At 34.7% G+C, this 22,555-nt stretch overlaps 2 protein-coding genes across 3 annotated transcripts; one reads left to right on the forward strand and one right to left on the reverse strand.

Annotated features, from left to right (window-relative positions):
- Positions 1 to 2,804: 2,804 nt before the first annotated feature.
- LOC132557277 (probable serine/threonine-protein kinase samkC) lies at positions 2,805 to 6,397 on the reverse strand. Its single transcript, XM_060221766.1, has 2 exons — positions 6,389 to 6,397; positions 2,805 to 3,440 (listed from the first exon to the last, which is right to left on the reverse strand). Exons 1-2 carry the CDS (start codon positions 6,395 to 6,397, stop codon positions 2,805 to 2,807), a joined length of 645 nt encoding a protein of 214 aa, XP_060077749.1.
- Positions 6,398 to 8,445: 2,048 nt separating this feature from the next.
- On the forward strand, positions 8,446 to 20,825 carry LOC132557285 (stearoyl-CoA desaturase 5-like). Of its 2 annotated transcripts, none has more exons than XM_060221771.1 (5): positions 8,446 to 8,525; positions 15,266 to 15,507; positions 17,889 to 18,019; positions 19,553 to 19,758; positions 20,393 to 20,825. In XM_060221771.1, exons 2-5 carry the CDS (start codon positions 15,288 to 15,290, stop codon positions 20,823 to 20,825), a joined length of 990 nt encoding a protein of 329 aa, XP_060077754.1. In that variant the 5' UTR covers positions 8,446 to 8,525; positions 15,266 to 15,287. The 2 variants fall into 2 exon arrangements, with proteins under 2 accessions (XP_060077754.1, XP_060077755.1); XM_060221772.1 differs by lacking the exon at positions 8,446 to 8,525 and adding an exon at positions 12,619 to 12,645.
- Positions 20,826 to 22,555: the final 1,730 nt, after the last annotated feature.

The following is a 22,555-nucleotide window of genomic DNA, read 5'->3' on the forward strand; positions in this document are numbered from 1 at the left end:
TTCTATATTGTTCTTGTTATGACCTTATTGTTATACAAACTTCTACCGTGTAATGGACTCCAAAATACTATATTTGTTCATTTCTTATTATAAGTTGTAATAAACTATGATATTTCCAAACAACATGTGGAATTGTCTTTTTTGAATATTAATTAGCGGCATTTTACCTCAGATCATATTATTGCGACGCAACCATAGTTCGTAAACAAAGTCTATAGTTTCCGAGTGAAGAAGGCTTTTTTTTGTTTGTTTGATATTATTAAAAAACCGGCCGCACAAGCTCGTGGTTCTTGTTTATTGTGTTTATTTCAATCGAGTAAGTTATTTTTCAAAAATTACAAAAAACACGAGCTTTTGGGGAAAAAACACGTATTTTTGTAACTTTTGAAAAATAACTTACTGGACTGAAATAAAACCATAAACAAGAACCACGAGCTTGTGTGACCTCTATATTGTTACGAGGAATCGTTTAAATCAAAATCGTTAAGTTGACAATGTTTTGCACACCCAGAACGTGAGCTGTATTATAAAGTACATGTATTTAGGTTGGTTTGTTAGGGTCAATAACATCTTAAAATGTTTATTTTTGTTGTTGAATTCGATCATACGTAACATGTAAAAATTATGGGATGTCGTTTTATTTTTAGGCGATATTACGACTAAGTTAAAGTTAATAAATGATGATGAAGTTATGGTGATATAACTAATTAGAGCGATATTACCAATTGATAAGGGCGATATCTCAAATTAATTGGGGCGATATCACATATTAATTAGAACGATATCACCAATCATTTGGGATTATATAAATCATTTAAAAATATATCACCAATTAATTAGGGCGAAATCACTAATTAATTGGGGCGATATCATTCAGTAATTAAAACGAAATCACCAATTAATTAGGGCGAAATCACAAATTAATTGGAGCTATATCACTAATTAATTGGGGCGATATCATAGATTCATTAGAACAATATCACCAATAAATTTGGGCGATATGACTAATTAATCTGGGCGATAAGCCTATTCATTACAGAAATATTATCTATTCGTTATGGAGATTTTATCTATGCATTATGGTGATATTATCTATTCATTACAGAGATATTATCTATTCGTTATGGAGATAATAGATTTATTCTTCCATTTTCGGAGATGAATTGAAATCGCGAAAAAAATATAACTTGAAAATGTTATTAACCGCGAAAATAGGCAATATAAAGAATTCCTCAAAATCTGAATCAGGAAAACGCCACTTTATTGTGTAAGACTGGGTCCTACCTTAATAATGGTCAAATTATTGATAAAAAATACAGTTTGATCTTTTGACTATGCCTGAATCTACGCTCCAATTTATGAGTAAATTAGACAAATGTAGCCGGATCGAAAATCATAATTAGTATAATTAATCATAATTAACAACTGGCATGCCAAAATATATGGATCATAGCGGTACCAAATAAACTACATATATATAAATGGCATTTGTTTAGCTTTTGTGGCCAAATTCAGAAAGCTATCAAAAATCGAAGCATATCGAATGATAGTGTTTGATGTATACCCGATTTTGTAAATTCAGATAAAAAATGTTGATATCAAATCACTTATCTTTCTACAACCGAATACACCTATGGATAAATTTGAACAAATGTATATCTAAAACTATAGATGAAAACTCTGACTGTTTTTAGCAATTTAGTCAGTTAGTTACAGGTTCCCCCTCTCCGCGACTCCTCCCGTTGCCAGGTATCGTATTACCGACGAATTTCAGTGTTTCGGCAATCAGACTTCAAGCTTATTAATATTATTACTATGATGTTACGCACAGGATGTCTTCATTTCTATTAACTATGATTTTGCAAAAACGCATCAAGATATTCAGTGTTCCGTGGCTACAGAAAACCATTTATCAAAATCGCGTGTGGTACAGAAACAAAGAGGTATGGCGTTGTATCGTGACGGAGAACATGTTTCCGTTTATCGCCTTTTCGTCGATCTAAAAATACATGACTAATGACAACATGTAAACATGCATTCGGAGTCACCGTGTCTAAATATAGAACACGTACGTGCCGAAAGTGGTGTTTTTACTGTGTATGCTGGGAAACGTACAAGGAGAGGCAAAACAAAAGATAAATTCTAAAGCCGGATTACTTTTTATAAGGTGACCTTTTATAATCCTGAAGGCATTATAAACATTGAGATGTCATGTTTCCAACACTATCATGTAGATCTCTATGTCACTAGCACTATCATATAATTCAGCTGCTGCATTCATCATCACAAAATATAACAGGTCAGGTTTTGGTCGTGATAATAGGTCTGTTTTTGGTCGTGATAATAGGTCAGGTTTTGTCTGAGATAACAGGTCAGGTTTTGTCTGAGATAACAGGTCAGGTTTTGGTCGAGATGATAGGTCAGGTTTTGGTCGTGATAACAGGTCAGGTTTTAGTCGTGATAATAGGTCAGGTTTTGTCAGAGATAACAGGTCAGGTTTTGGTCGAGATGATAGGTTAGGTTTTGGTCGAGATAATAGGTCAGATTTTGTCTGAGATAACAGGTCAGGTTTTGGTCGTGATGATAGGTCAGGTTTTGTCAGAGATAACAGGTCAGGTTTTGGTCGAGATGATAGGTTAGGTTTTGGTCGAGATAATAGGTCAGATTTTGTCTGAGATATTAGGTCAGGTTTTGGTCGAGATAATAGGTCAGGTTTTGACTGAGATAATATGTCAGGTTTTGACTGAGATAACAGGTCAGATTTTGACCAAGTTAGCAGGTCAGGTTTTGGTCGGGATGATCGGTCAGGTTTTTTTTTGAGATAACAGGTCAGGTTTTAGCTGAGATAACAGGTCAGGTTTTGGTCGAGATGATAGGTCAGGTTTTGACTGAGATAACAGCTCAGGTTTTGTCTCAGATAATAGGTCAGGTTTTGTCTGAGATGATAGGTCAGGTTTTGGTCGAGATAATAGGTCAGGTTTTGTCTGAGATAATAGATCAGGTTTTTGTTGAGATAACAGGCCAGGTTTTGGTTGAGATAACAGGTCAGGTTTTGTCTGAGATAACAGGTCAGATTTTGGTCGAGATAATAGGTCAGGTTTTGTCTGAGATAATAGGTCAGGTTTTTGTTGAGATAACTGGTCAGGTTTTGGTTGAGATAACAGGTCAGGTTTTGTCTGAGATAACAGGTCAGGTTTTGGTCGAGATAATAGGTCAGGTTTTTGTTGAGACAACAGGTCAAGTTTTGGTCGGGATGATCGGTCAGGTTTTGTCTGAGATAACAGGTCAGGTTTTAGCTGAGATAACAGGTCAGGTTTTGGTCGAGATGATAGGTCAGGTTTTGACTGAGATAACAGCTCAGGTTTTGTCTCAGATAATAGGTCAGGTTTTGTCTGAGATGATAGGTCAGGTTTTGGTCGAGATAATAGGTCAGGTTTTGTCTGAGATAATAGGTCAGGTTTTTGTTGAGATAACAGGCCAGGTTTTGGTTGAGATAACAGGTCAGGTTTTGTCTGAGATAACAGGTCAGGTTTTGGTCGAGATAATAGGTCAGGTTATGTCTGAGATAATAGGTCAGGTTTTTGTTGAGACAACAGGTCAGGTTTTGTCAGAGATAACAGGTCAGGTTTTGTCTGAGATAACAGGTTAGGTTTTGGTTGAGATAATAGGTCAGGTTTTGACCAAGATAATATGTCAGGTTCTGGCTGAAAAAATAGGGCAGGTATTGGCTAAGATGATAGGTCAGGGTTTGGCTGAGATAATACGTCAGGTTTTGACCAAGATAATAGGTCATGTTTTGGCTGGGATAACAGGTCAGATTTTGTCTGAGATAATAAGTAAGGTTTTGCCTGAGAAAACTATTTTTGCTGTATATTCCTATTTCTATTTGTTGTAGTGAAGACCTTGACCTTTGAACTATGAACATGAAATGCAACTGAAAAGCTGGGACTTCCTGTGAAAAAGCACCTCAGAAAGTCTGAACGAAATCATCCTAACAGATGATTTTTATTTCTAGTACCAGTGATCTTGACCTTTGAGTTCAGGACCCGATAATCACTTTCATGGAAGCACTTCCTTTGAAAATTTACTTGATTGTCTTTAGCACATTACAGGGAAAAATAGTCTTTATCACATTTTCTGTTGAGACATTGAAGACTTTGCAATGAATTTAATACAGAATAACAAGTTTTGATATTTTAATGTTTCTAACCAATCATTTTAGAGATTCAATGAAAATATAGCTTAATAATGGTTGTGTTAACTGCCGTGATGTAGCATAATTGTTGTTAGAAAGACATAATGATGTCTTCTATGGTTCCCTGAAAAACAATATTGACTAGATATAATCCACAGACCGTGGAACTTAATGTAACATGTGATGTACAGGTCTTGTAAGTAGATGTTTATATCTTATTAAATGTATACATTTACATTGTATTTTCATTCTGATAACGAAAGAATAAAAAAAGTCATTAACTTTAAACACGGCATTGTAATATAACCTTACCTGGTAATGTTTCAATCAGATTAACACTATTTAGACACATGGAAGTCGAAACCAATGTAGCATGACATATTTATAAAATCATACGACTTAAACATTTTACTTCGAAATCTATTGAATAGTATTATTGTTCATTTGCAGAGAACAGAGAGCTTGTATAGCCTTAGAAAGATACAGTAGTGTGATCGACAGCAGGCTGAAAAAAAATCATATCATCTTGTATCGTGGTAAACTTTTATATGCTGAACAGATAAAAAAATCATCATTTGTATCATAGAAAAGAGAAGTATAGTACAAAAATTATGAAAATTTCTATCATTTTATCATAAGAAATAGGATGATAAAAAATCTGGGATCAAATGAAGTACAAGCGTCCTTGCCAACTTTGAGTTTGACTGGCAGTTTTAGTTTCACAATTTTGTCAACAATATCAGAAATGTATTCGTAAACAACGTGTGAATGACATTTAAAGACCACTAACAATTGTCCAATGAAGCTGGTCGAAGAGCTTATAATGTGCAATAAAATATGCCTCTCTTGAAAAAACAACATTTTCTTCATGTTGGTAATTTCAATAGAATAGATGCTCTTATAAACACAATCAGTAGAAAATTTCAGTGTGACGTTTCCAAGACTAAAAGGTCAACTCCATCAGACAAATGACCAGTGTGAGGCGCACTCTCACTGACGTACGTTAAGAGATGTTAAGGAATCAAAACGATCGATTTTTTTTTCCGTTGTACTGTAATGTGATATACGGCTAAGTAGAAAAAAGTGTGACGTGATGGTTACAAAGCTGTAGAAAAAATACACAAGATGTTACATCACACTGAAATATTTTAATGATGTGTTCTAAGAACTTCTGTTCTATATATCTATCTGAATGAATGAAATTATTTTTGAGGAGCAGAAATAAAGACATCCTCATGTCGCCCCCTCCCCCGCTCCATCCTAACCCCTGCTCCTTATGCAATGTTGTGGCCTGTGTATCTGTATGTACTGTATATTGGAATTTCAACGTAATTTGCAAAATATTCTCTATGCGGAATGTATGTTTTATAGATGATAATCATAAAATTTCCGTGCTTTAAAATGGTATTGAATGGCCAGCATACTTGTAACCAAGTCTACCCTGTATTGGTCAAATGCCAAAAAAATGCATTTGAATGACAGCAACACAATTGTATGACACGTCTAGCTGAAATCTATAAGTTCAACACAATTAGTTCAAATTTAAGAATAGGAAATTATACATACTTCATTGTCTAACACTTTGTATTAAATGCATGTTTCCTATACATTTCTTCTCGACGTTGACCGATATCTGAAGTTTTGACAAGAATTCCGGCGCGAGTAGGCTCCCTTCTAATATCATTTACATACACCCTAAACACGTGTTTGGATTTTCCTTTAAAATGATGCATGTTGGACTTTGAACACGACGTAGAAATGATAGGCTTCACACTGTTGTGTATTTGTACCTAAATTGATAACATTGAAAGACCAGAACATCAACTTTCCTGGGAACCGTTCCAATATATGTCCTGATTCATGGCTGATTACTCAGATTTGACTGATAAAGAGTCCATTAATCTATAAGTGGGTAAATAGGTTTTTATTAAATATGACACACATCACAACCACTGTGTGACGTAATTGTTGTTTCATTTAAGTCAGGGATTCAAACATCAATTCTGATTAAGTCTATTTGAATTCCAATGCAACACTTCAAAGTTGAACAATCTTTTCCATGTCCGATTGCACACGGACTTGGCCCGAATTCTTAACTAAAGTTCCATATTGATGCATGCTAATAATACATGTTTATGAACTGTGGGTTGAGAATTAGTGCCAAGCCCCGTGTCCTAATTTCCTGACTCAAACCTCGGTCATTATGGCCAAAGTCCTGTAAGATTTCCAAGTAACTACGCAACTCTAATTTTAGAAGTCAGTGACAAATTTAAGCGACGTGCTAGATGAAATATGTTTTGTATTGAGCACTTGAGGACATATGTACCTAACGAGAAATGACTGTGAAATCCCTAGTGACATCTGATCACTACTTGAAGTTTTTATCACGTAGTACGCGAGACTTGAATGCACTGACTCATTTCTTTCGTTGTTGTTTTAACTTGCCAAACCTACTCTGTAATGCAAACGCATTAGGACGTCCCTGACGAAAATGTTGAACTTAAAAGGCAACTCAAATTCATCTATCTATCTATTTAGTTGAATGTAAAGTGACCACGGTGTTGTCCAAAACTGACATGTAGGATTATGTGTGTGTGTTTTTTTTTTTTTTTTAAATTTTAACAATATAAGCATCTTCTCCTTTTTATGTTGCAATAATAAATATTCAACTTTTGTATGAACCCTATCCGCCCCCCCCCCCCTCCACCATATGCTTTGATATTTTAAAAAAACCCGTTAAATACAAATAGAAAACGGGGATCACACAACATCTGAGCATGGTATTTCTTGAAGTTAAAATCAGCATGTATGTTCCACGTTATTCGAATGATTCCACTAAATATAAATAACCGTTTAAATAAATTGCTTACATTTAGTTGAACATTGAATCCCTAGTGTCACTAAATGGTATTTAGCGACCTTTTAAACATGTTTAGGTTAGGCAATTGTTTTATCTACGCAACTTGACATATGAAATATGACAGTACCAGAGACATCCCGGCATATTAGTAGTCCAAAAATTTCTCGTTACCTACCTATTGATATATCCGTGATTTATTCTTAATACTTGTATTGACCGTGACACTAACAGAAATATATTAAATCTGCCCATTTGGAAATATTCAAGTTAACTGTTGACAGAGGTGGCTTTGTGCACTGTCTGATGTCACACCAGGTCACCGTAAATTGTACATGATGTATGCCACATATATTATATCTAGTTTATACTGCGAATTAAATCAACATGTTATTAGTCAGAAAGATAAGTAATCATTATCTATTTTGTTTACAGCTCATCGGAATCCGGGAAATTCCTTTACCGATAAACAAAATCGGTGATTAAATAATACAGTGTCAAATATGTGTCCTGATTTTGTAAATAAAGTCACCTTTCATCTATATAGAAATTTACAATACAATGAAATAGTAGTTAGAATTTTATGTCGGGGGGGGGGGGGGGTGGGGAGAGAGAGAGAGAGAGAGACAGAGACAGAGACAGAGACAGAGACAGAGAGAGAGAGAGAGAGAGAGAGAGAGAGAGAGAGAGAGAGAGAGAGAGAGAGAGAGAGAGAGAGAGAGAGAGAGACAGACAGAGACAGAGAGAGACAGAGACAGAGAGAGAGACAGAGAGAGAGACAGAGAGAGAGAGACAGAGACAGAGAGAGAGACAGAGAGAGAGAGAGAGACAGAGAGACAGAGACAGAGACAGAGACAGAGAGAGAGGTCAAATGAAAACGTTAAACACTAAGCCACGACACGATAAGAATAATACATTTGAGCATAAATTCAGGACAATGTAATTTTTTCAATAGAGCTGGTTCGGTGTTTTTATTTTAAACATCTTCGTTGTTGGTGTTGAGCCGGCCAAAATGTGAAAATATTTAGGGAAGCTAGGCTTAATCAAATCCGGTAGTAGCAGAGGGGGTACACCTGTACCTAAACCAATACTAAAAAGCATAGCGAAAAAGGATATGTTTAGAAATTTAGTTCATAGAGTCTTCGATGCGTCCTGTCGATGTTTCTGCACATTAATTCATAATCCAGACAGTTTGTCTGCGGATCTGAAAGTTTCCGACAAAAGGCAATAATCTAATATTAGATGAACAGTAACGAAAGTAGAAATGAAGACTGACGAAATATTCCTTGCATTCTGATTGGTTGACTTAATATGCAAATAAGGCTGGTCACATCATCTGATTCACAAACACGCGGTGCTGTTCTCGGTCACCCCACTTGTAATAAACAAGGACACGTGGTGGTATTCTTACTATCTGCATCCGCTACGTTCTCGACAAATTATTTATACAATACTCAAGAAATTCACACCAAGGTAAGCAATCCTGTTTTCTTTTTGTAGTATCTGAAAAATCTATGTAAATTATTGAGTTATGATCACTCAATATACCGTTGTTTCTTCGTGTGTTTTTTTAAAAGGTGAGTATTGTTAAAATGATATAAACAAAAAAATATCATTATTATCTAAATTTGAGTTTTACGATTAAAGGGCTGTATCATGTGCTGTTAAGTGTTGTACTTGTAATGGTACAATGTATAGAGTACAGAGAATAGTAAATGTTGATAAATATTACAGTCAATTTATTACACAGAGGATTGGAAGAACATCCCATCCCACTGTCTGTAGTTATATCTGTAAATGTTTATAGGGATCATTGGGATTGGTACTTTTGTGCAAAGCCTCTGTACTTGATTTATACGGGAATACAAAAAAAAACATATTCTAATGTATTTTGATATTATCCTAGATAAATGCTGATTCATATACTGACTGTAGAAAGTTTAAAATGTTGTAGGTTGCAACATCTGTTATTTGTATTGTTACTACGTCTGAAATATGCAGGTTGCGCGAATGTGATTGTACTATACGAAATACTAGTATTCTTAAAAAGACGGATTCTGACAAAACATCATTAGTATTGGGTGTCGTCAGATTCTGGAATGTTTTTTTTAAAACTGAATTAGGTTTTCTATTATTCAATTTTATTTTTTATGAGAACTTATTGAAGCAAAAATCAACTATTTAAATTCCAAGGACTCCGATCACATACGACATTTATGGGAAGAAAGCAAGTTTCAAAATATGTTCCTAGTAAAAACATCAGCAATGATTTATGGAATTCACACGCTATCGGAAACAGTAGAGCTTCTTATTTTCTTATTTTTGTATTTACATACTATTGAAAATCAGCGTAGTTACCATCTTTACAATATCAGTGACCATTTTAATACATGTCTTCTGCAACTGGCACTGCTATTGTCGGAATACACTTGCTACATACATATTTTCTGTGTTCAGCACGTGCGTTAGTTCGACTGAAGTACTTTCAGAATTTACTTTAAAATTACGTCTAACAATAAAAATAACTTGAAATAAGCGACTTTATGTGTTGTTATGAACAAGTGAATTTACGGAAATTAATAAAATAGCTCTTACATCCGTTGATGTTCGGCACTATTTTTCTGCGCGGAGCAATTATTTTGGCGTACGCCATCCGGAAAAAATCAAGCTTAACGTCAACGTCAGGTAAACAGAGATTGGATAACAAAACCGTTGAAGTTTTGATGGTCTGATTTTCAATCAGTGTTGCAGGATAAATAGATACCATGGTCAGTAGCTGCATTTTGGCTCGGGACAGAAATTATTTAAGTATTAAGTCATTTCATCACAACATATCTGAATTTTCATTAGATCAATTCAAATGTGGTAAAATGCCTTGCTAAAGATTAAATTGTCATAAAGTCCATTCGCCTTTTGTGAAGTACCAAGGACGCAAAGGTCACCAGCAAAGGACTTTTTATGGGATGATGTCAGATCCAAATGAGGAGAATATCGGAGCGAGAATTACGACCTGCATTTTAAATAGGATTGGCTCAACATGGCTTTGCCATCATTCATTTTAGATAAACTCTTTTGATAGTCAACGCTTTTGCCTCCTAGACCAGTTTCATCAGATTTATAACACGCAATGAAATATTTCTACAAATTATGTGCTGCAGAACTATATTTAGAGATAAAAACTTGTAATTCATTGCACATGATGTTTTTGAAATTTCCAGTCAATGATGACGTCATTTATTATCATTTCTATTTATAAACGGACTTTCTTGAATCGCACTACAAGTGAATGCTAGTCCGACAGCGCAAGTTAAAACGCATATACAAGTATAAATAGATCCATGTAAATCAGCGTAGTGTATATTATCGATCGTTGTACTTCTTGTAAATAAAATGGCACTGGGTCGGAATAGATATCAAGGTCATGGAAGGTCGAATCAAATTAGGGAAGCTAGTCTCTATATTATTGTTTATCTTTCATTTTTGCGTTTAGAAGCAAGTATAGTTATTTCAATGCGACAATTAGACAATTTTAATTCATCGGATCATTGAACTTTCTGAACGAAGGATTAAAATGTTGTTTAAAATGGATGCATTTATGAGATATAAATACGTTGTGGTGAACTTATTACTCGGGGCTACTGGTGGATATTTCATCATATGAAAATGGCCACTCTGTCGTTCAGTATATATATATAGTATTTATCATACCCGGGGCTTCTCTTGATCAGGATATCATTTTGTCATATGTGATCATGTATTTCATCGTGTGTGATGGCCATTCATCATTATGATTAAATGATGCCCGTTTCATTATAAATGATGCACATTTCATTGTATATGATGTCCATTTCATCATCTTGAGTATATGATGCCCGCTTCATTATATAAGATGTACATTTCATCATCCTGATCATATGATACCCATTTCATTGTTTATGATGTCCATTTCAACATCTTGATTATATGATGTCCATTTCATCATTTTTATCATATGATGTCCATTTCATTAAATGTGATGTCCATCTTATCATTTTGATTATATGATGTCATTTTTATCGTCTTGATGATATGATGTCCATTTCATTATATGTGATGTCCATTTTATCATCTTGATAATATGATGCCCATTTCATCATCTTTATCATGTGATGCCCGTTTCATTGGTTATGGTATTCATTTCATCATCTTGGTTATATGATGTCCGTTTGATAATCATCTTTATCATATGATGCCTGCTTCATTATATATAATGCCCGTTTCATTATGTATGATGCCAATTTCATTGTTTATGATGTCCATTTTATCATCTTGATTATATGATGTCCATTTCATATTGATTATATGATGTCCATTTCATTATATGTGATGTCCATTTGATCATCTTGATAATATGATGACCATTTCATCATCTTTATCAAATGATGCCCGTTTCATTAGATATGATGCCCATTTCATTGTTTATGATGTCCATTTCATTATCTTTATCATATGATGTCCATTTCATTTTATGTGATGTCCATTTGATCATCTTGATAATATGATGACAATTTCATCATCTTTATCAAATGATGCCCGTTTCATTAGATATGATGCCCATTTCATTGTTTATGATGTCCATTTCATTATCTTTATCATATGATGTCCATTTCATTTTATGTGATGTCCATTTGATCATCTTGATAATATGATGTCCATTTCATCATCTTTATCATATGATGCCCATTTCATTGTTTATGATGTCCATTTCATCATTTTTATCATATGATGTCCATTTCATTTTATGTGATGTCCTTTTCACCATCTTGATTATATGATGTCCATTTCATCATCATGATCATATGATGCCCGTTTCATTAGATATGATGCTCATTTCATTGTTTATGTTGTCCATTTCATCATCTTGATAATATGATGCACGTTTCATTGTTTATGATGTCCATTTCAACATCTTTATCATATGATGCACGTTTCATTATATAAGATGTCCATTTCATCGTCCTAGTTATATGATACACGTTTCATCATATATGATACCCATTTCATTGTATATGATGTCAATTTCATCAGATTGATTATATGATGCCCATTTTGTTATATACTATGCCCATTTATTCATAAATAAGACCATTTCATTTCATGTGGTGCTTTTTATACATACTGGGATCGTTTCATAGTTAATAGTTCGTAACATTGACTGTGTAATAAGCAAAACGGAAACCGTTACCTTCTTTCCGAAAATGGAAAGAAAAAAAACATACTAATGCTCGAGACTAAAATAATTCTACGGAATAATCAACTTCAAATCATTTCGTGTGAATAATTTTCAAAATTAAACCACAGCTCATCCTTCTCACAAAATGACCATTCCATATAAGGAGATAGGCGGTAACAGCATCCCCATATCGACACGTGTGTCTGAAGCGTGTTCGTGTTTCCTTGTGCCTAATACTATGTGTCATATACAAATGCGTGGCAAGGACTAACAAGTTTAGGTCTGCCGAAGCACAGGGTTTCCTACACTCAAGACATTACAAAGACATGTGTATGGGCATATGGTTTCATCCAACGGGATGTCATATTGTTTAAATATAAGGTAAGTAGAATAGAACAAGGAAATCAGTGTCGTCATTCTAAATATATTAGGGCGACGTCATCGTGAAATCGACATCGAATGCTGCTGGTGTAGTATGCAATCATGTTCCTGATGCTTGTGTGATGGGCGGTATCTGTAAATATTTCTGTTCAATCCTTCGTGTCATCTGTTTATTAAAGCCATACTTCTGATATAGTTTATATATGTATGTTTACATCTAAACGGATATGACCATGAAATCGAAGGTTTTATGAGTTTATCCCTAATACATGCAAATTTATATAGCAAAGAACCTCGGAAGAAACGGTAATTCAGATTTCTTTGGGAAGAAATAAAGCATTTAAAAAATAAATACCTAAATAAATAGATAAATAAATAAATAAAGGGTACACACAAACTTAAACGTAAAAATGATATTTGAGATGAAATACACGTATGTACTTTGAATGAGATACCGTATCAAACTTGTCATATCGATTTATAAATTTGCGAATTTTTTAATTGAATTTCGTTAAAATAAAACTGTGTTTACGTCATCAGGTATCTACCTAAAAGCTATCTAAAATTCCTTATGAGATTTCATGTTGATTTAAAGATCGTATCTTTAAGTTTCAAATTATCCTTCTGACCAATCCATTTGTGCTTTGACAATTCATTATATTTCAACTTTTGATAATAAATGTTATCACTATTAGTACCCGCAATTTTTAGATAGATGAAACCTTTAGAGATGACATTTCGACTTTTTTCACGTGCCAGTAGAGATCCATACAGATTCGATTTGTGTAAATTCTACTTACCTATAATAATAGGTTGTTTATGTAAATCTGCCGAAGAAGATCAAGAATTTGGGTTTAGCACGAGATAAGTTAGACGTCTGTCCGATATCAAAATTCGATAGAAAGAGAGAATAATTCGAAGTAACCTAGTTTTTACTGCAAAGATCCCTCCTAGGCTGAGGCATAACAAACGCATATTGAATTATGTGACTTAAGAAAAGTAAGTTTCATTTTACCCCAACATCAAACATAGTAAACATACATTCGATAGTTCCTGTTAAGACAGACTGGTGGGAAAGGTCTCTAGGAAGTCCCCGGAACAAACATGGCGTCTTTCGTTACACAAGAATTATCACCATTTAATCATTTTTTTCATCCAATTAGTCCACACCAAACAATCATTTGTCACGGATGTATCATGTGTTTCTATCACGAAGTTCTGTTGCCAAATAGAAACTTCACGTCACATAAAGATAGAATGTATCATTAATTCGATCTGCTTAACATAACCTCCTTTTATTATTATTTCATTTTTGTCTATTGCTTTTGGAACGATTTAACAATTTCCTGCCAATTCACTAAACATATTCTGAATAAGATGTCGACGTCCAACATGTCCAAATGGCGGAAATGAAATAACCTGAAACCAATCACTGCAACTACACTGCAATTTGTCATCACATCTGCGTATGATCAATACATTTCATGGTCTGTCTGAATGATAAAATGCTAAAACACACGAGATATCAATTATTACACGTTCGTTAAAGGAGTTTCCGGTGTGCCATCTCCTACAGCTGATTGAGAACGGTTTAAAATGTTTAACTATCTCAGAAACAACCTCAGACCAATTGTAAAAACATCCTAACAGAGCCAGACACACAGAAATTTCGTTTCCATGGCAACAGGAGAATTACAGGCTTTACTTGCATGTAAAGAAGACAGACTGCAATAAAACACGTTGAAGTACGTTATTGATTAAGGATCGTAATATGGTATCTGTACTATTTACCACAAATGAGACTAATGACTTAAAATACGTGAATCACGAGATCACGAATTCGATTACCATTCGGCCTATCCTTCAGTTCGCAATTCCCTCACGTAATATTATTACATGTGAAATGCCGAAATTGATACATCTATAATTGTATTGCTGTGCTAGCATTACATCACATGATCAACAGGATTGTATTGCTGGACAACACAGACAATTCGCCAGAGGACAAGTGGACATTACCATATTTGGTGTATGTCATTTTTTCTGATCTTGATTATAATTCAGGTTATTTGTTTAGTGTTAAAATCGATTTCCTTGTTTATGGTTACGCCAAGTACTTCGTTAAAACTGTTACTCTGTTCTGGAAAATGACACCGACGTTCTGTGATCGACCTTGTGGCGGCCAGACACCCTGATGTACCATGACAAAGGATGAACATCTATTATGCGGAAAACCATTTACAAAGTGCTATATTTCATCCACATAACCAGCTATTTGATGCTCGGATTCAATGTTTCCGGATACAAAACAATTGATAGTTTTATGTTTTTGGTATTTGTATGTATTGCCGATTCAGAGAAGAGGATTGGCAATGGAACAAAAAAAAGCATGCTAGGGAGTATTCTACATCAGTTTCTATGACAAAATAAGATTACTATTTTGGCTGCAGGCCTTAGGCAGACGACACTTCATCAATATGTAAGACAGGCCAATGGTTTTGAGTAAGACACAATGATTTCCGTATGGTGGAAATGGCTTCTTTCATCGATTGTAAGCTGTGTATACTAATTGCCTAACTAGATCTTTGCTAAGCGCTGAACTTTATCTTTGTACTTACAGTAAATTACCGTAGAAGATTGCCATGGCGTCAAGAAATCTGGAATCAGAAAGTGAATCCACGTGCAAAGAGGACGTGGATCAGCTTGGCCTTGATGATGTAGTGAAACCTGAAGAAGTGAACGAGGACAATCCGCCATCGAAAATCGTCTGGAGAAATGTTGTGATATTTACAATACTTCATCTAGCAGCTTTGTATTCCTTGACGTTGATTCCTCGATCAAAACCTCTCACGTGGGCATGGTGTAAGTTAAAAAAATAAATCTTGTCACGTGCTGCTTTATTCCACTGCATGGTTGTTAAGGCCGACTAGTTCTGCATCGTTGCAGATTTTTTCAACATGATAATATCAAGAACAAACCTTCTACATCCAAGCAAACGTGTTTTTATTGGGAAAGGAAAGGAGCGGTGGATGGGAAGGGGGGAAGGGTGTGTGTGTGTGGGGGGGGGGGGGGGGGGTAGAGTCATTGGAAAGAACAAAATATCACTTTTTATGTCGATCATATACAACCTGTCCGTACAGAAGGCATCTTTTTACTATTCTGTCCACTGTCATTTTGCTACGTCTTTTCATGTGTATTGATCCGTTTTTACATTGTCTCTATAAAACCAGTGTTAACTCAGTAGACTTGAGCGCTTTTTTTGGGCTTTGGTATGCTCACGATTTATATTAACTTGGCTAATTTGGAGTTACTATTACATTACATCCTCCCACACACAACCTTGGACTGTCCGGTTTGTCACAGCCTAGAATCAGCAGTCTCTATTTTGGACAATTTCGATCTCATCATGGGCTCAGGATTTCCAACAAATTACGATTAATTTGACTCTAGAGGAAAGACGTCATACAAGTCACGTTCGTGCGTGTGTGACGTCAGCAATATCATCTGTGTATGATCGATTCTAAGGAAACAACTTTAGCTAATTTTAACGACTTGAGGCTATGGCAGATACATACAGTTTGCTAAACAGCTCACTGAACACCTCCATAGGTCATGTTTTAAATAGTTGCTTTTCAATAACCCATTCAGATTTTACCTTGTACACAGCCACACAAAACTGGTAATGAACGGCAAAGGGATTTTTCTTTAAAGTGCAGGTTTTATTAGAAAATCTATTTTTAATGTTAATGGAAATGAAATGAGAGAAAAAAGTTAAGATTTTGATTCATGTAATTTAGTTATCAGCAAGAAAACACGGTTGACGTTATTTCATTCTTTTTCGAGATCGACCTTATACTGTAAAATTAACATTTCATTGCGGATATATTTTCGTTCAATTCTTTGGTCTGCTAAATCCACGAATTTATAATTCCACGTAATGATAGACAGATAAAAGTTTACATTGATTATAGCACTAGCGAATTTTGTGATAAAGATTTATATATATCAAGGAAGCCACGTGTCAAGGAAAATGTGTATTTTTGGAAAACCATGAAATTTTGAGCCCCACGATAATGTAGTATTTTACAGTATTTTGTGTATGTCTTAAAGTTCCTCTGCCTTTCAGACTTTTTATATCAAAATACCTTCTCTTCATAATTTAATCTAAAGAATACCCGATCGTTATGCATTGGGTTTTGCTACATATGAATGGAAACACGAGTCATTTTAAGATTTTGTTATTGGTAGTATACAGGCTGTATGCAAAATAAATAAACGACAAGATCTGCAGCTTTCGGAAATATGTAACTACAGTTATAGAGGAAAAGAGCATGATTCTCTGAAAACTATATAAACCGTATCTTTACAACTTTACAAATTTATTTTAGAACTCTAAAGTTATTTCGACGCCATCTTGTGCACCAGCAGATGAAAACCGTTTTGTGAAGTGATATCAGTACTAGCGATGCCAAAAGATATACTTATGGGACCGTTTCGCAATTTAGGTGTCGTAAGAATTGGAAAATGCATACCTCCCTCCCCTACCAAACACCTCTAATCACAGCTAAATACAAAATGATCCTTCAATAATATTTTTGTTTAGCGTCTTTGGTTTGACGTCATAGTATCGGTGACATGTTTCATCGGAGTATAAACATGTACTTAGCCTTCGTTTGAAATCATTCAATGATGAAAATTACGAAATTTACGGGATGCAAGGTTTTAATGCATCTGCTCAGCTGGTTTCTAATGACATTCATTTCAACACATTTTGATTATCATTTGGTCGCCTCATTGGTTTCAAATTTTCAGGCATTGACATCGCTGACGAGTCCTAAAAGGACGAAACAGCTACATTATACAGTTTGATATACTATCGGGCTCTAGTATCTCTAATAAGGTGTTGTTGATGTATGTCTTTACGGTGACTTTATTGAATATTAATTGTATTATCACCGTCTTTTTGGTGACTTTTTGACACTTTAGTACGTGTTTCTTATGCTACAGTAATTTATTCTTCCAGCATCTTTCCTGTAGTGCACTTACCTCTTTTCGAGACCTTTTAGCATTTTTCACTAAAAAATCCTTAAGAAATTACATCACTTACTACATTAAATAAAATCATTAATAATCACCATTCAGTATTTGGACATATCTAGCAAATGCTCTCAACACCATGGGTATTTTCAGACATGTTGGCAATTATACATATGTGAATGTATTTGTGTTTTTTGTTATTTCAGCCATAGTATACTACATGATAGCTGCAGTTGGGGTGACAGCTGGCGCCCACAGACTCTGGTCACATCGGTCTTACAAGGCTAAAGCACCACTCCGTGTGTTATTGGCTTTCTTTCAGTCGGCAGCTCTACAGGTAAGAAGACAATAGGGAAATATTATTTAAGATAAACACTTGTCCAGATGAGCACCTCGATAGGTAAACAACGTTACATGCAAGCAACACTGAAGGTAAGCAACGCTGCATGTAAACAATCTTGTGACAAGTTTCACTCTTACGAAAACACGTGAGAACACCACGCCGAATGTAAGCAAAGCCAAGCAAGCAAAGGTAAACAAACTACATGTAATCCTAAACCCAGTGAAATACCACTTTATGTAAGCAATAGCAAATGTAAACAACACTGAAGGTTAGTAATTTCACAGGTAAGCAACATCGCAGGTAAACAACATTCATAATAAGCAGCGCAAAGGTAAGCCACTAGAGCTAAATATCACAGTAGATAAGTTACACCACAAATAAACAATATTTAAGGGAAGCATATACAACGCTTCAGGTAAACAACACTGCCAAGTGGTCTTATAGTAATAAACATTGATACAAAATATCCGCCTCAGTCCTTATAGCACTAAATATTACATTTCTAAAATTCATCGTTTATAAAACAGGTATATTCCGATGTGTGTTTGTTATTTGTCGTGGTAACAAATTTCGTCTGTAGACAGCGTTCTTTAGCGTATAACATCCACTTGAGTGGATGTGCACTTGTGCAAGTATTGATTTGCTACAGAGTGAGGTTATCTGCATCAGATATCTGCATCCCCTATATGATGAAAGCAATACATTTGCGTATTCCATAACACTGTACGGCATTCGAGTTATTTCGATCCTGACAAAGCTGGGTGCTGCTGTGTTACATATAATTGTAACTGGATCAACATTTGAAGTGACGGCTCAATGTCTGTACTTGATATCAAATCAATATGAAAAATATGTTTGTTAAGAGGGATTACCAGCTTGGATTTAGACAACTATTAATTTTTATGGAAACCTGTATTACCATCAGGCAACAATATATAGTAAGACGTATAAGAGATATTAGGTTCAAAGCCTAAACACATTATTCAGATTATGGGGAAGTTTCACGGTAGTCATAGTGATCTCATAGTGGTGTGTTCTATTTCATTTTGCGATATGAAATCGGGCGTATTTGATACTCCTTGGTTTGCCTGGCAGTTTCATTTCTGAATACCTTGTTCTCATTTGAGAACATGACATAAATGATATTTCGGGTGACGTCGACGAAGCAGATGACGCTTACTCTTCCTGAGCACCTGGTGTTATTCCGTGTATTTTTTTTCTTTTGATCATATTTTACCATATTTTCATCGAATTTGAGTTTGTAGTAAGATTCTTTTAAAATGATTGGTGTTGTCTTTGATGTGTTTGTTTATGTTTCAAAGGCAAAAATAAAAAATACTGTACATTTGAACTGCAATTGGTAACAGGGCTAAGAGTTCTGGTATTTTATCCTTGTTTGTCTGATTGTAACAGAAACAATTTCAGAAGTCGTGCTTTAATCATTTAGTATTGATGCAGTTTATTGAAGTTGTCGATGACCATCGAGGTGAATGATTCATACTGAGACCTGTATACATTTCATTCCAGAATGACATTTTCGACTGGGTACGAGATCACAGAGTCCACCACAAATTTTCAGAGACGGATGCTGATCCTCATAACGCTACACGTGGATTTTTCTTCGCTCACATTGGATGGCTGCTGGTCAAGAAACACCCGAAAGTCATCGCCAAGGGCAAACAAATCAGCCTTAAAGACTTGTACGAAGACCCAGTCGTGATGATACAAAAAAGGTGCCTTTACTTTACTTCATTTAGTAAATAAATAGATAAATAAATATTAAGTTAATTGATTACACGTTATTGTCAGTAATTAAATAAATAAACAAATAAATTACACTTGACTACTTTATAGTACATGCAGAAGAAGCCGTAATTAGAAACCGACTTCTTACGAGCTATGTCTAAGTATTATAATTTTTTGAGAATTATAAAAAGATATATTTCCCCCAATACACGTATCTAACAGTTTATTAAATGCTAATGCTGTCAACAAACAGTTGTTATTTACAAAAAAAACATGCTGTATCAAACTCGCAGAATTCATTCTTTTTGTACATATTTTGCCCAGGTTTTATGGTATTTGAGTTTGGATTATAATAATGTTGACGTGTTAGTATTTTCTTGGTATTTTTTATACGAAATCATAACTGATTATTAGTATTGCATTGAGCAACTGATACTTCAAGTATTTGGTCGCTATTGAATACTACGTATCCCACCTTTACTCAATTCCATTCTCAATCTGGTTTCGTTTGGGTTAACGAATGTACGCATAAAATTCTGATAATACTTTTGTTGTTGTTGTTGACAGTTTTGATAAAATGACATCAAATGGCCAACTGATTACATGTGTTTTCTATTTCAGGTTTTATAAGCTGTCTGTGTTGTTGATGTGTTTTATCGTGCCGACTATTGTACCTTGGTACTTCTGGGGGGAGACTTTGTGGAACTCGTTTTACCTTGCTTCCATCCTTCGTTACACTTTAGTGTTAAATGCCACGTGGCTCGTGAACAGTGCCGCCCATATGTGGGGCTCTAGACCCTATGACAAGACGATAAACCCAGCTAATAATCTCGCTGTGGTGTTCAGTGCTGCTGGGGAGGGATTTCATAACTACCATCATGTGTTTCCACAGGACTATGCCACTAGTGAGTATGGACTGCGTTTCAACATCACCACAATGTTCATAGATTTTATGGCATTCTTGGGTTTGGCATCGGACCGAAAAGTTATTTCTTCAAAAACCATTCAGATGAGGAAAGAGAGGACAGGCGAGAGATCTGTGAAGTTGTCTTAAGCATTAAGGATATTTGTCCTCATACACAGTATTCTTCAAGCAATTTGCTTGTTAAGTGTTTTGGTCTATATAGCATTCCGCTTCTTGTGACCGCTCCGAATGCGCAGCATTGCGTTTTAAATGGCGGTTTGCTTAATAGGGCGTAGAAATTGAAGACAAAATATTCTCATGGACATTTGTTTGGAACACCATGGTGTGAGTGATACTTATATATGTCATCAAAATTAATGATCAGTTAAGTACACATGAAGATAAATTGTTGTGAGAGTTTGTAAGAATTTTGGTATTTGAGTTTAAGTTAAGTTTACGAATTGATAAAATGGAAAAAGAAATACAATCGTTTCGGAAAGACTAAATATCCTATTTTTTTATCATTTAGAGAAAAGCACATTAAACAGTCAATGTTATATCTAAATTATATCAATTTCTTTTATTGTTTAAATATTGAATATTGGATTCATATCCTTTAAAAGGTATCAGAAATGTATATAGTTTAAAGGCTTGGACGCTGTATGATTTTTAAATGACAATAACTTTATGGGTTAGAGGTGTGAGGAGAGGAGGAATACAGAGTGAAGTATTATTTCCGAATTATATTGATAGTTCAAACTACACTGTGGAGGGATGGACAATGTGCCAATAATTTTAGTATTATATGACGTGAATGTTATCGGTAGATTTGAAGAGTGGGTCATTGAATAACTAAATGTAAGCGTATATATATAGTTTATCAGTAAGAATGTGTGTTGAATTGTAGTTTTCGAACGTGTGTAGTGCTAAGAATTGCTTCAAAAAGTCAGCCATGTCACAAAGATAATATTTTGTCAAACTTGTTAAATCTAAGCACTAAGTGAAGAAAATGAAGTATTTTTGTTGTAAATATATATCTGTCCTTAGATGTTAATATCTGTTATGTATAAGAGTTTTATACTAAACTGTTTGTTTATATAAATCAAGGTACTAATATTCGATATTCTATGTCTTTATCTGGTCAACATTTTGAATGAATGTGAAAATATCATGACTGATATCAGTGGATCATTATTCAAATGAAAAGATACGTGGATCTATGGGATATATAATTTCACTCTCGGTTCCTTGGTACCAGAAGTTGTAACATTCCATTTGATGTTAGATGAAGCTCTTAGCGACAAACGTGTCAGTAAATTTTCGAATTCAAGTTTTTTTTTTTTTTCTTTTTTTTTTAAAGATTTGGAAATATTATCTCAGTTTTCATTTTGCTAAAAGCTGCAGCTGGATCACTGCCACAGACAGTGTGTATAGAAGTATTGTTAAGTAACTTCTGTCGGTGATTACCATTGATGTCAATGAGAAGTGAGAGCAACGGTCAAGATGGAAAACATTTTCTGGTGCCCCATATGACTACGTGCTATTGTTGATAACATTTTTTTTTTTTTTGCGGAAATAAAAATTTTGAATGTTGATTCGGTGTTTGTCTAAGTTGTTGTACTTTGAACATTAAGGGCCTGGTGTGGTGTTTTAGGTTAAACATGAAATATCAATACGCAAACAAGAACGCCATATTTCGATATAGAGACGATCTAAGGGGAGATAACCAACTATAAACAGAACTGAAATGTTTTGCTTGTTTCAAAGTAGGTAGATTATGATTTAAGAATAGGATATAGTCAGTAAATTATAGAAATACAATTTCATATCAAGAAAAAAATATTAAAATAGTGATATCTTTGCTATGGAATATTCGACTC

Source organism: Ylistrum balloti, unplaced genomic scaffold (assembly GCF_031769215.1).
Source record: "Ylistrum balloti isolate Yb309-2 unplaced genomic scaffold, AGI_CSIRO_Ybal_v1 Utg370654, whole genome shotgun sequence".
NCBI lineage: Eukaryota > Metazoa > Mollusca > Bivalvia > Pectinida > Pectinidae > Ylistrum > Ylistrum balloti.

What these genes read in the sequence shown, in the direction of transcription:
- LOC132557285 (XM_060221771.1), top strand. Translation starts at nt 15,288, where the DNA reads ATGGCGTCAAGAAATCTGGAATCAGAAAGTGAATCCACGTGCAAAGAG. An exon ending in ACCTCTCACGTGGGCATGGT is followed by an intron (nt 15,508 to 17,888) that starts GTAAGTTAAAAA and finishes TTGTTATTTCAG; the next exon opens with CCATAGTATACTACATGATA. An exon ending in GTCGTGATGATACAAAAAAG is followed by an intron (nt 19,759 to 20,392) that starts GTGCCTTTACTT and finishes TTTCTATTTCAG; the next exon opens with GTTTTATAAGCTGTCTGTGT.